Consider the following 14,415-nt stretch of genomic DNA (forward strand, 5'->3'; position numbering starts at 1 on the left):
GAAAGGCTTTACCGCAAACTTGATGCAAAGCAGAAAAGATTTTAGGTGGTACATTGGCAACCAAGGAACACAAAAAGAAAATCTAAGCACGTTACTACCTATGTAATGGTTTCCTGCCATATTTCTCTGTTTGTAGAAAGTTTTGGAAGACGTACCCACACAGTTAGTCTTTAACACAATCTACCACACCTACGTGCTTACAACGTAATCCGTTGTTTCTCAATTAATATCGCTTCAACTGCATTAACGAAGCGGATTATTTGCACATGTTTGTAATAGTAACCTTTTGACACACATTTAGCGCTTGCTTGACAAACATGAGTGACGTGATAGTCAAACATTGAAACAATCACGGAGGCAAGGTGTGTTCACTAATAGTTGTATCCACTAATCCACTATCCAGTCGTATTTTCATTGATAAATTCTTTTTAACCCCCGACGCCAAAACGACGGCGCGGCGTGTTAGTAGTTTGACGTGTCTGTCTGTATATCTGTCTGCGTATGTGTAAATATGTCTGTGGCATTGTAGCTTTCGAATGGATGAAGCGATTTAGATTTCTTTTTTTTGTGTTCTTAGCCATGTTTGATGAAAATCGGTCCACTATGTCGAGGTTTTTTTTTTTAATTTGAACCTTGTTTCTCGCGCGATCTGTTTGATGGTAAGCTACCACTGAACACTAAACAAGAATTTCAATTTATCTAAAAGCAATTTATTCCAACGTCACTTTATGTTCTAGGAATTCCTCTGAATGCAGTAAATCGCCAAAATTCTTATATGCTCGTGGTATTACAGACGGTATTTTTGCTCCCCTTTGCAAGAACCTGTATTCTTACTTCGTGTCTTACCCATTTAGTATATTAAACCAACTTTAATGTGCATCGATACGATTAAATAAAGTACTTACGGAATAGTCACAGAAAATGTGTATTTTTAACCCCCGACGCAAAAACGACGGGGTGTTATAAGTTTGAAGTGTCTGTCTGTGTATATGTCTGTCTGCCTGTCTGTCTGTCTGTCTGTGTGTGTGTCTGTCTGTGGCATCGTAGCTCTCGAACGGATGCACCGATTTTCATTTAGTTTTTTTTGTCTGGAAGCTGAGTTAGTGGCGCTAGATTAACTTTCTCAATACAATTAATATAATTTTTCGTGACAAATACACTATGAAAAGTCGTGGTAGAGATACAGTTGTCTCGACGATGACTCAAAGGTACAGCTCGCGGTCTGAGTAGTCAAAACAAAATTAGATTAAGAGGTCAATTAAACCCGCGGTCAGTCTATCATCCAATTATGGCCAGTTAAATGGATTTTCCTTCGTTGGCAGGTTGGAGATAAATTCATCTTTCATTTAGTAACTGAGGAATTTATTTTTAAGATGTTATTTTGGATTAAATTGCAAATATATCTTTAGATTTCTTATTACTTATTGCGCTCGTGCCTACGACACGATGGATGTGGCACCATTTAGTAGTAATTAAATAGTATATGTAGATAATATTGTCTTCGGTTACCGCGATAGTTACTCATGAAATAATAATACCGGCCGGCCAGAATGGATTCGCAAGAGCGGGACCTATGCTCCAGGTTGGAAGTGTAAAATGTCATAACGCCGGCGGCCTGCTGAACGGATCACCGGGATCTGGCTACCGCAGTCTCACCTCTCGACAACCTCTTAGCCTCTCTTCAAGTGTTGCTCTGTTGTCGCACCGTGCGTGCGGCCGTTTTGCAGGGCCCACTCAATGAGTTGGCAAGTCACCGCCTGTCTTCTACAATTCCGAGACTAATTGTCACGGCAGGTGTCCGATAGTCTCCTCCCATAGCCCATTAACCAGTCCATTCAATTTGCAAAACAATAGCCTTATGACCTTAGTTCCCATCGCAACACAAAAGTGTTGCACTGCAATAGTCTTTGCACCTGGCGGGGACCATCTTCGGGTGTATCACATTGTGCGCTCGGGGATAGTATCCGCCACGTGTATCCCTTGCCTTTAGATTAAAATGTCTTAAAGGGCCTCTGTGCTGTTGGCTTCGGCCCCACGCATGCCTCCCAAAGGTCCGGGACCCCATGGTCCCGAGATATGGAAAAGACAAACAAATAATAATAAAATACTTTATTGCACTACTACAACGACAACAGCTAAACAAACAAATAAAGAACTTAAATAGTAGGTAACAACAGGCGGTCTTATCGCTAAAGAGCGATCTCTACCAGACAACCTTCAGACAGCGAGATAGTGGATAGAAATAAAACTATGGAAACGGATTAAATCGCGTATAATGAATTTAAAATTCATCCCGACGTTTCGAACTCTTTACAGCGTTCGTGGTCAACGGGTGACTGAGGAAAAATTACAATGTGCAAAAGCTACCCACATACAATAAATATTAACGAACCATGACCACAAGTAATATAGATTTCTAAGGCAGGTTCACACACTATTAATAAAGCTAGTTATACAATATTCAAAAAATCGAGTTCGAAACGTCGGGATGAATTTTAAATTCATTATACGCGATTTAATCCGTTTCCATAGTTTTATAGTATGTGTAGGTTAAATTTTATCCTGTAAAAAGTTTATCATCATGCAATTTCTAAACTAACTACGTTTTAATGTAAACAAGTGATATAAAGGTTAATATGTACTTAGTTGTTTTTTCTCTGTTTTTAATTAATGTAAGCTAACTGCCCATAGTTACACCAAGTAAATAATCTTGAATGAACTTTTCGATATCGGTTTTAGGCTCTTAGAGATCGCGCGCAGTATCATAGGTATAGTGGTAGTCGTAGACAAATAAGTAATCATGAATAAACTTTATCCAAGCACATAGTGGGCGCTCTCTGCTTATATTTCTCTATGGCATGGCTGATCTTCTATCATCCTTGAACACTACTATTGTTTACCAGCCTCGAGACACAAGGCGTCAGTGTTTGGAATACTTAATTCGTTACGATTCGAGCAATCATTTACATTTATCTACGCCTCAGTCATCTACACGTGCCAAAGAGCCACCTTGCATCTCTTTTACAGACGTTTTATATATACTAAACATTTGTCAGACAGAGATAGCTTATTTAAATAACAGGAAAAAGATCTAATAGATGTCGTTGACTTAGGTTCAATGTGTTCAAGATTGATTGACATTGACAATAAAATGTAATTACTTATTCATTTGATTGATTTAGTCAATATGAAAAGGAGTATGTTAATTGAAGTACGTATTGATATCTTTGAAATTAATAAATACCCATTCAATCACTCATTATATACTTCGCACACATGCAACACACAATTGTGTGCGATGGTATACACAGGTATACTATGTTAGTTTACATATCGTATGTGTGCACAAAACGTACGTTGTGTTGATTTTGAGCGTGTTAAAAATTACTCCATTGTTTTTGCAATCATAGGAGGTGTTATTTGCTCCAATCATGAAAGTGTTATAGTAGGTAGGTTGTGTTGTGTTACAAGGGGGCAAAATTGCATTTTTACAGCGCAGACGAACTTGACGACCGGTCTGGCTCAGTCGGTAGTGACCCTGCCTGCTATGCCGCGGTCCTTGGTTCGAATCCCGGTAAGGGCACTTATTTGTGTTATGAGCACAGATATTTGTTCCTGAGTCATGGGTGTTTTCTATGTATATAAGTATGTATGTATTTATCTATTTAAGTATGTATATCGTCGCTTAGCACTCATAGTACAACCTTTGCTTAGTTTGGGGCTAAGTTGATCTGTGTAAGGTGACCCCAATATTTAAAAAAAATTGGAAAAATAAAAAACAATTTAAAGACGATTTTCAATTTACTGGAAATTGACTACTCAAAATACGTATTAGATATTACGGATTATAAACGTTATTTTAGCCAATAGTAATGTAATATGAATTTTCGAACGCACATTTAGTTTGGTTTTTTTTAATAATGACAAGTGAGTCATAGATTTTGCCGCGGTTTTTGAAGAGGCGTGACACTGACAGTTGTTGACGTGACAGGTTTTGCTTTGGAAACAAAAACGCCGGTTGTGTTATAGAGATTTTGTTGTTTAAATATTGTTAAACCTATATTATACCTACTTTTGTTCAATAAATATTGATTGTAAAACAGTGTTTTCCATATCTTCTATTATACGTGAATATAATTTACTGACGGCCGCTATGACCAACATAGCCACTGAGGCTGTAGTATCGCAACGCAAACAGAAGTTTCTGAATGATAAAAAAAAGTAACAGCATTGCGATACAGCGAGGAAATGTCACCAGTATCCCTGGAACAATGCCTCAAGGGCCTAGTTTAGACATTAGCCAGCTTTTAAGTGTAGTCTTAGTTTCTTATAAATATAATTATGTAAATAAAGACTAAATTCCGAAAAAAAATTGTGGGACACCTTACACAGCCCCAAACTAAGCAAAGCTTGTATCTACTATGGCGGTAGGCGACGATATACCTACATACTTAAATAGATATTTGTAAACATCCATAACTCAGGAACAAATATCTGTGCTCATCACACAAATAAATGCCCTTACCGGGATTCGAACCCATGACCGCGGCTTAGCAAGCAAGGTCACTACAGTCGTCAATCAGAACTTAAAAGTCTTAAAATGTTCTGAATGTTTTATTCTATTCCATCCTCAAATAGTTTAGGCTTTGAATTCAGAGTAGGGGGACTTGGTCAGAGGGATGTCCCTCCACAAGTCAGGGGTGAGGTACGCGTAGGTCTTAGCGATGGCGTAAAATGACATCTGTCTAACTATCTATGTATGTGGCATCGTAGATTCCGAACGGATGAACCGATTAAGATTTAGTTTTATTTGTTTGAAAGCTGAATCAGTAGGGATTGTTGTTAGCCAATAGCCATTTTTGATGGAAGTCTGTCAACTATGTCGGTTTTTTTTATAGTGTAATGTTTTACTGTGGTTATCTGAGTTCAAAGCACAACTCTAAACTTCGTTATCTTTTCCAGAGCCACACCGATGGAGGAGAAGAAAGAAATCAATCTAGACTCCGTGCTGGAGAGCCTGGGTCCGTACGGCCGCTACAATATACTCAATTTTGCGCTGCTGCTTTTTCCTATTTTGCTCAGCGCTTTCTTCGAGTGCGGATTTATATTTGAAGCGCAACAGCAGAATTACAGGTCAGTAAAAGGCTCTTACTATAAACTCTTGGGGTTCAATTACCTGAAATTGAAAACAAATTGAATAGATTTTCTTTTGTTTTGTTTCGAAAAATAAACCAGTCCTGGTTATGAAGAGTACTCGTCTATCGAACATACATATAATTAAGTAAACTCTTCGTGGTTTCAATTTCATTAATTTTATCATAACTTATCGCATCAAAGATCAGTAGATATTTGCTTAATGATGCACCATTTTGCTGCCAAAAACCTCTCGAAAGGTTGATAACTCCTGACGTAAATACATGACGGTATATTTTACTGGTATGGCAATATAAGTTACCTATATAATTATTTTATAGGCCTCTTCATACTTCATTATTGAAGAGTAAATGACAAAAACCTCTCGAAAGGTTGATAACTCCTGACGTAAATACATGACGGTATATTTTACTGGTATGGCAATATAAGTTACCTATATAATTATTTTATAGGCCTCTTCATACTTCATTATTGAAGAGTAAATGGCAGATTTCAATATACTCGTATGTAGACTATAAAATGTTTTCCTTTGACCATTCATTATTTTTTCTTTGTAACATTTTTAATATTTGTATTAGAGACCAATCTTTATGTGCTAAATTGGTAGGCTAATGTTATCCTCGTCGGGTCGGTGCAACCGGAATTTCCAGTACAAATCCTGCAGCCAACGCATGCATCAAAACAAGCTTTGGCATTGATGACTATCAACGGAGCACAACTATAAACTGTGAGTCATAAAGCGATATCAGATGCGTTTGACGTAGGTAGCGCTTTTGGCTTTATCATACTGGCGATCTGCGTGCAAATGCTTGTGTTAAAACTCGTCCATTGGAGCAAATAGCATAGGTAGGTGAGATGTTTGCTTCAAAATGCACATAATTAGCCGAACACGTGTAAATCGGATGACAATGCAATATTATGATAACATATTGGAGCTGATCTGATTATGGAGACAGAACAAAACAATTTCAACTTATCCTAAATTTGTTCGAGGTTTATAGTATGTATGAGGTCTTTATGAGTATTTATTTTGTTTTTATTTAAAGAACGAAAATGCACCAAAAATGAAATTGTCAATTACTCATTCGCCGTCACAGAATTCATGAATATTACAATTGTACATATGTACAAGTGCCTACTTATACTACTTTACTTCCCTCTCTTTCTGTTTCTTTCGATTTGTACTTTCTACAATGGCCTTGGCAAATTCATCATGTCGTAACAGTTGATTCCACATGTTCTCCTTTTCTACCATATTAGATAAACAGGATTGATTTGAAAATTAAAATAAAGCTATATTTCCGAGCTCATATAACCCGGCAACCTTCAAATCAAGAGTGAACAGGCATCTTCTGGGCGAGCTCACTCCATCGTAGGCCACGTCTTTGCCTTTGGCTAGTCTGTGGTCAAGAGTAAGCCCATTTATAATAAAAAAATAAAAAATTTAAAAAAGACACACCCATTTTATCTTTTCAATTTCTTCTGCCACAGATGCGAAATCCCAGGCTGCGAAGGGCTGTACAACGACACTTCATGGCTCCAGTACTCATTCGCCATCCCCACCACGCCAGACTCGAAGCACTTGGAGTCCTGCGTTCGGTACGCACCGCTCGGCGCGGGCTGCTCGGCGGATCAGTTCAATACCAGCAAGACTGTGCCGTGTGAGAGATACGTGTATGAGATCGATCAAAGCTTTATGCAAGAGGTGAGTGATGGTTAGGTACTGCATTGTGTATTTTGAAGACAAGACTCTAGGTTTACAAAATGGCTAATATACCAGATCTAAAAACTTTTTGGGTCTTATTTACAATTTGTCTTCCATAGTCCTCATCATAAAATTTAGATGCAGAATTTTCGTTCATTAAAAGGGCTTACAGCTTGTCAATTAACCGCAAAGCTAACAGTAGTGAATAAAATAACTGACAGGCTGATATCGTCCTGTGAAACAGTAATCTGTAAACCTCATTACATTCATTGAGTAATTATTACTTCGTTAACATAATTACTCAAAGATTACATTGGACATTTTATTCGTATATGGTTTCAGTGGCCCATTCAAAAATCAATCCAAAAATCTATCCCTTTCACATTTTCGAAAAGGATTGCTAATATCATAATACATATATCTTTTTTTCCCATCTCTCCAGTTCGGCTTCGCCTGCCAAGAATGGAAGCGCGCTTTGGTCGGCACCGTTCACAATTCTGGCATGTTTGCCGCCATGCTCTTCACCGGGGCTATCTCCGACCGCTTCGGCCGAAAGATCGCCGTCGGAATCGCGGCGACAGCATCGTTGGTCTTCGGGATCCTTCGGGGCTTCGCGCCGGATTATATAACTTATCTGATTATGCACTTCTTCGAGGCTGGCTTTGGAGGCGGGCTTTATCCGTCAGCATATGTTCTAAGTAAGTAGCTGATGATTTTCATTTTGATCGTTTCTAGTTGATACGAGCATCTTTTAGTAGGTAGCTTGTTGCTTATTGGCATCAACCTGTGACCTAGGCCTTAAAAACATACTTAGACAAATTCGAGCAAAGGGCGCCGTCGGGATAGCAGCGACAGCTACGTTGTTCTGCGGGATAATGAAAATGAAAATGAAATATTTATTTTTCAAGTAGGCATATTACAACGCGCATATGAACGTCAAATAAAGCTACGCCGGCTCTAACCCTACGCCTCAGCCTCGAGAAGATTTCAGTTCCCCCTCAGTTGGGAGGGGGTATCCACTATGAGACCGGCAAGAAACTCGGCGGGCAACTTCTTTTCAAAACATTACATCTTATAATTAACATGCATTATAACAAGATACAATTTAACATGCAAAAGTATTCATCAAAGAATATGAACAGACTAGGTACTCTATGGAAATTAATTTCAATAAATTATATTATTGCTGTTAAAAATATCTAAACTACTTATAACAAACAAAACAAATTAAAACTATTCTAAAGTAAAAGTTAACAGCTAAACTAAACTAAAACTAACTTAACAATTAAATTCCGTTCCGGCTATCACCTGGTCTAAAGGTGCCAAAAATGCTGGCGGCATTGCCGCGTTGCACGGCCAGCGAAATTTGTTGGACCAGGTAAGAGCCGGAACGGGGGTCGTTGCCTCTGTCCCGTAGACGCCGCCCCAAAGCTCCAATAAAGGCCTTGGCCTCAGCACACCAAGGCCCTGCCGTCTCAATGGCGACAGGGACAAAATCGTATGCCGGTACTAAGTTGGAATATTTCGTTTTTTTTAATTTAGCAGCATTTTCGGCAGCCGCGCCTGCCACTTTGCTAGTGTGGCTATTATTGCTTAATAATACGTCGTTCTTCTTCAGAGAAAACATATCAAATTGTCACAGAAGAAAAAGATAATATGAATCTCAATATCATTAAATATGTAATTTACCTACACAACATAAAATATAAAATATTTGATGTGCTTTCTTATCTGAACTGTGTCCTCTATACATAATACAATTATTTTAATTGCTATTCATTTTTTGTAGTTTCTGGTTCGGGCCATGCATGTTTGTCTGTCAAATAGTCCTCGACTCTGTAATAAGCCTTTAACATCAATGATTTTTTTAAGTAATTATTTTTAAATCGGGACTTAATCGCGTATAACTACATATTAAAACTGACCTCCAACGTTTCAAGGACGGCGTTGTCCCCGTGGTCTCGGAGAAGACTGGCTTGAAATGACATCAACACCTTCTGACAGCCGTGCGAGTTTTTCGAACTACCCGCACTTGGTTTTGATTATCAACTTGAACTGTTTGCGCACTAGGGATGTTACTCTGTCGACATACAACACTGACGATATTCGATTTAACGACTGTCGATATTATTATTATAAAAAGTGGCAACCTAGACGGAAGGCAAGGGGGAAACGTCCGGAGGTGTCCAGACAACCGGCATTTCTGCCGTATGTTAAAGGTGTGACGGATAAGGTTGGTACAGTACTTGGAAAGTACTCTATAAAGACGGTGTACACGCCATTATCCAAAGTTGCAGGAAGCCTAAGATCACCTAAGGACGTTATACCGTTTCAATCACCTGGCGTTTATAAAATTGATTGCAGTTGTGGTAGCTCCTACATTGGAGAAACTAAGCGCACCATAGAAGAAAGGGTAAAGGAGCACATCGCGGCTGTGAAAAATCGTCAGGTCAACAAGTCTGCCGTGGCTGAACATTTGTTAGAGTCAGGGCCAAACCACTGGATCGAACTACATGACCCTAAACTCCTTTCCACGGAACGTCATTTCTACAGTAGAAAAGTGCGCGAAGCCATTGAAATCAAAAAACATCGCAATTTCAATCGGGACGAAGGTTTTAGGATCTCATCCACATGGAATCCTGTCATTAATAAGTGTAAGCCGAAAATAATATCGACAGTCGTTAAATCGAATATCGTCAGTGTTGTATGTCGACAGAGTAACATCCCTAGTGCGCAAACAGTTCAAGTTGATAATCAAAACCAAGTGCGGGTAGTTCGAAAAACTCGCGCGGCTGTCAGAAGGTGTTGATGTCATTTCAAGCCAGTCTTCTCCGAGACCACGGGGACAACGCCGTCCTTGAAACGTTGGAGGTCAGTTTAATATGTAGTTATACGCGATTAAGTCCCGATTTAAAAATAATTATGTGTAATATTTAATCGTGAAAGTTTAAATCAGTGATTTTTTAAAGTAGTTCTTAAGAGCTGGGAGGGGTAATCTCAAAGCAATGTCAGGTAACTTATTATAAAAATGAATGCATTGCCCAACAAATGACTTCTGTACTTTACGGACACGAAACTTCTTTATGGCAAGCTTATTTTTGTTTCTAGTGTTATAATTATGGATATCAGAATTCTTAGTGAAACAGTCTAAATTCTTAACAACATAAATTATACTATCATAAATGTATTGGGAAGCTACAGTTAAGATATTAATTTCTTTGAAGAGTTCTCTTACTGATTCACGTGTTCCTAAGTTGTAAATAGAACGAATGGCTACTTCGGGGTATCGCACCGGATTATATAATTTATCTGGTGATGCATTTTCTTGGAGCCTGGCTTTGGAGGTGGGCTGTCCGTCGACATAAGTTCTGAGTAAGTAGCTTATGATTTGGCTCTTTGGCCCGGTCTCCGATTGGTGAAAGCAACTGAAACCACGGCCAAATCATTGACAAGTTTTTCGATTAATCTTTGCATTTAGTCTCAAATGTCTCAATTAGAAACGATAATGTAATTGAATTAATTGGCGCATATAATTAACCGGATAAAAGTACTCCGAACTCTACAATCTAATTCTCACCGATTCTAATTCTCACCGATTTGGACTAATCCATTTTAGCAGCTTGCAAGCTTTTTACGCAAAAATCGAAAAAGTAGGTAAAATAACATTCGTATACCTATCCAATTCATTGGTGGAATGCTGGAAGGCTACAATGTCATCAAATAACGACGTTTTTATCAAGCAATTAAGTAAATAGTGGCAGAACAAGGTTCCCTCCGTTGAACCATGGCAACAACATTATGTGCGGATGTGATAAAACTGTGAAGCCCTTTTTTGAAACCGGTTTTTAATGAGTAATTATCTAGTACTTTTGCAGCGTGTTATGTTACTACGGCATTAAATGTGAGTGTGTTCAGTAAAACGTCCCACTTTGATGGTTACACTTAAGGCGAGATTTACTTGTATCTTTATATGAATAAACTGACAAATCGGCTTTATGCTTTATAGCAATCGACTAAGTGGGACGTCTTCCGTGCACACTCCCAAATATATATGGGTTTATACACGGTTTACATTTTCTCTGTTTACTTTAATAGCGCATTAAATTTTTGGTAAAACTTCGCACAAGATCTTATACCGTTTATAGAATATTAAGAATTGCTTAAGAGTTAAGTACGAACATCGTTAGTTAAATTAATAACAACTCCAAATACACATAAATGTTCTCCGGTGATAACGCCACTGCTCCGGTGGTAACTCCAATACTTTAGACATTCAATTGTATATCGTTTAAGAATTCTAAAACCATATGTATCTATTCATACATATTTTGCAACATTACAAGATACAACCATGACCCACATAATGTCTACTTCCATTAATAATTTCAATGACCATATGGTCTCTGGTATTCGCATTTATCTCTACGAAGCATTGATCAGAAAAACAAATAACACTAGGTCTGACTCTATAAATAGTCCATCATGACATTTATGACTCATAATCATTATCTTAATTATACAACATAAATTTAATCTATCGTGCTTAGCATATCAACATAATAAGCAATAGTATGTTATTCTCGTGTTATTAAGTATACTTTATAACTAGCTTTTAAATGCACATACGGTTATTAAGTGACTTAATCACAGTAAAATTATACAACGTTTATGTTCTCTCAAATCAGCCATTTTTTTTAAACGAAATATCGAATGTGATTTTGTGCATAGTAGTCCCGAGAAAAGTATAAGCCCCGAGCATAATATGTCTGACATTCTCTTATGAACTCTTAAACAAGGTCTTACTACTTACTTAATTTTAACATTTATTTACTGTATTTATTATTCAATTCTTTGCCCACAGTTGTAGAGCTGGTCGGCCTCAAGCAGCGCGTCATAGTGTCGACCATGTGCAACATGGCCTTCGTGATCGGCGTCGTAATCCTCTCCGGCATCGCCTGGTTCGTCAACAACTGGAGGACTTACGTCTTCATCCTCTACACTCCTGCCCTCCTGGTCACACTGTACGTCTGGTTCATGAACGAAAGCGCACGCTGGCTATTAAGCAAAGGAAGAAAAGACGAAGCGATCAAAATACTAAAGTCTGCTGCCAAAATCAATAGATTAGATCCTAGAAAACTTGAATTAGACAATCTTGGAGACCCGCTTTTGAAATCAGAGAATCAAACTGATGACAAGAAATCTCAGTTCGCTAAAGCGATTAGTTCTTCTATAATATGGAAGCGTCTATTAATCTGTATGTTTCTGTGGATGACTTGTTCTTTTGTGTATTACGGGATGACGATAAACTCAGTGTCGTTGAGTGATAATAAGTATTTAAGTTTTATGTTGGTGACGCTGGTGGAGATTCCGGCGTACGTGGTGGTGGCGATAGTGCTGGACAGGTACGGGCGGAAGAAGACGCTGGTCGTGACGTACACGACGTGTGCGGCGACGAGTATGCTGTTCGCTTTCTTGCCAAAGGGTAAGTTCCTGACGAGTAAGAGTCCAAGGGGAAACCTATGAGAATCCATTTTACCCATTATTATCCCTTTATAATCTGGAATTCAAGTATTCTAGGAAACCTATCGTATGCGGTGCGTCGTCGACCATCGTACATCTTATAAATGCAAGTTTTGCACATCGTTCATTTTTTTTTGGATGAATGAGTTAACAATTTCGGTGGTTAAAACGTTTCTTGTAGGTATATAAATATACCCCAGCACGGGAAGCATGGTCGCGCGATAGACGATAAAATAGCAGGCCGTCCCTATCGCACTTATAAATAGTGCCTGCACGGCCTGATATTTTATCGTCTATCGCGCGACCATGCTTCCCGTGCAGGTAATTCAGGTAAACGAGAAGAAAAATAATGAAGGAAGGTTATGTTTTGAAGGGTAGAATTGATTGCCTATCAACAGTTTTCCCTTGGAGTCTTGAATAATGTTTGCCAAGCGATAGACAATGCTGTTATTATTTCCATAATTTGTTAATTTGCGATAGGATTAATACAGCAATTATATTGAAATTACTGTTACAGTTAGACAGTTTTATCTTTTTTCCATATTCTCCTTGTATTTTATTAATCCAGATTTTCTACTTTGATAATAAATATTCAACTTGAAAATCCCTAACAGATTACTGCACCGAACCGCCACCTTGGTACGGCGTGGTGAAATATTGACTATGCAAAAGCTGATGAAATAAAACTATGGAAACGGATTAAATCGCGTATAATGAATTTAAAATAATTTGTATTTTAAATTCATTGTACGCGATTTAATCCGTTTCCATAGTTTTATTTCATGAGTGACTATCGCGGTAACCGAAGACAATATTATGCAAAAGCTGGTTCACAGTGCATAGTAATTATTATTACCATGTCCGGGGGCACGCACACGCATATCTCACCAACCGACAAGTAACAATAATAATGGTAGACGTCGAACTAAACCACTTAAATAAGCTGTATCGCGCGATTTGACGGTTCGGCGCGATCTTGTGAAAGCTCACCCCTGGCCTGCTAGCCGAATGGCATTTCTCGACAGAAATGCAGTATAGCTCTGTCGCGCCAAAATGCAACAGCGATAGAGATAGATAGTTACGAAAGAGATAATATTATCGTAAGCGTTTGTGCATTCGGCTACGCACACAGTACCGCTCTCCAAGGTCCCAGCACGGTACAGTAGTCTGTTAGTGCTGATAACGGCACAATTTATAATGGACGCGTTCAGAAACCAATTCTCTTAAATTTAAAAATCGATTATCAATGTTTTTCCGTGTTTCAAATCCCAGATTTACCGATATTCAAAATTATACTCCCAAAGATATAACTTCACATTTTCAATGAAACCAACAATAGTTCTGTCACAACAAACACGTGTAGCTATTAAACGTGACACATGACACAGAACCATGTAAACACAATGATGTATTTGTCGGCTGTGTGCACAATGAGGTGACATTCTGAATTACCGATCATAAAATAACCATAAACAACTTTTAAAGTACTCTGGGGCTCAATTCGGCATGGCGAATTTGACGTTTCACGTTGACTCTCAAATGATAGTGGATTGGATCACGGGTTGTCGAATACGTGCAGCTGTCATCTGGATTGGTACTAGGTTGGGACTAGAGCTCAGGCAATGTACCGGATAAAATTTTTGTAACATTTATTTTTGATGGAGTATTTTTTAAGTTTTGAGTATTTTAAAAGAACGGACTTCTATCTTTGAAATAAATAACATATGACATTTTTATCACCTCGTATCTCCATTTTCACTGTTACTTGAAGTAAAATGTTTTTTTGCTAATAGACGGTCGTCGTCGTGCCAGCTACACCAAAAAATATTTTAAAAAATATTGCTTAAAGATATGTTAGTTGATTAATCTCTTTGACTCAAAACTTCGCGATACGTCCGAGCCTTTCTAACAAAAAGATAAAATATTCACAAATAACACCTATTTGTAGAAATCCTAAGCACGGCAAACGATTAAATTCCCTTTTTTGGGTCAAACTTGTAATACTGGCAATACTTTTGGTACACACTTTTGGTCTG

The 14,415-nt window shown here is 38.2% G+C and overlaps 1 protein-coding gene across 2 annotated transcripts in view; it reads left to right on the forward strand.

Moving 5' to 3' along the window:
- LOC125233830 (organic cation transporter protein-like) overlaps positions 1-14,415 on the forward strand; it is a 68,564-nt gene that overhangs the window by 18,978 nt on the left and 35,171 nt on the right. For both annotated transcript variants that reach the window (XM_048139964.1, XM_048139963.1), the window contains exons 2-5: positions 4,963-5,133; positions 6,646-6,859; positions 7,302-7,557; positions 11,721-12,341. In XM_048139964.1, coding sequence (XP_047995921.1) covers positions 4,973-5,133; positions 6,646-6,859; positions 7,302-7,557; positions 11,721-12,341 — 1,252 coding nt within the window. In that variant the 5' untranslated portion in view covers positions 4,963-4,972. The remainder of the gene's footprint in view (positions 1-4,962; positions 5,134-6,645; positions 6,860-7,301; positions 7,558-11,720; positions 12,342-14,415) is intronic.

This window comes from Leguminivora glycinivorella, chromosome 15 (genome assembly GCF_023078275.1).
Source record: "Leguminivora glycinivorella isolate SPB_JAAS2020 chromosome 15, LegGlyc_1.1, whole genome shotgun sequence".
In the NCBI taxonomy this organism is placed as follows: domain Eukaryota; kingdom Metazoa; phylum Arthropoda; class Insecta; order Lepidoptera; family Tortricidae; genus Leguminivora; species Leguminivora glycinivorella.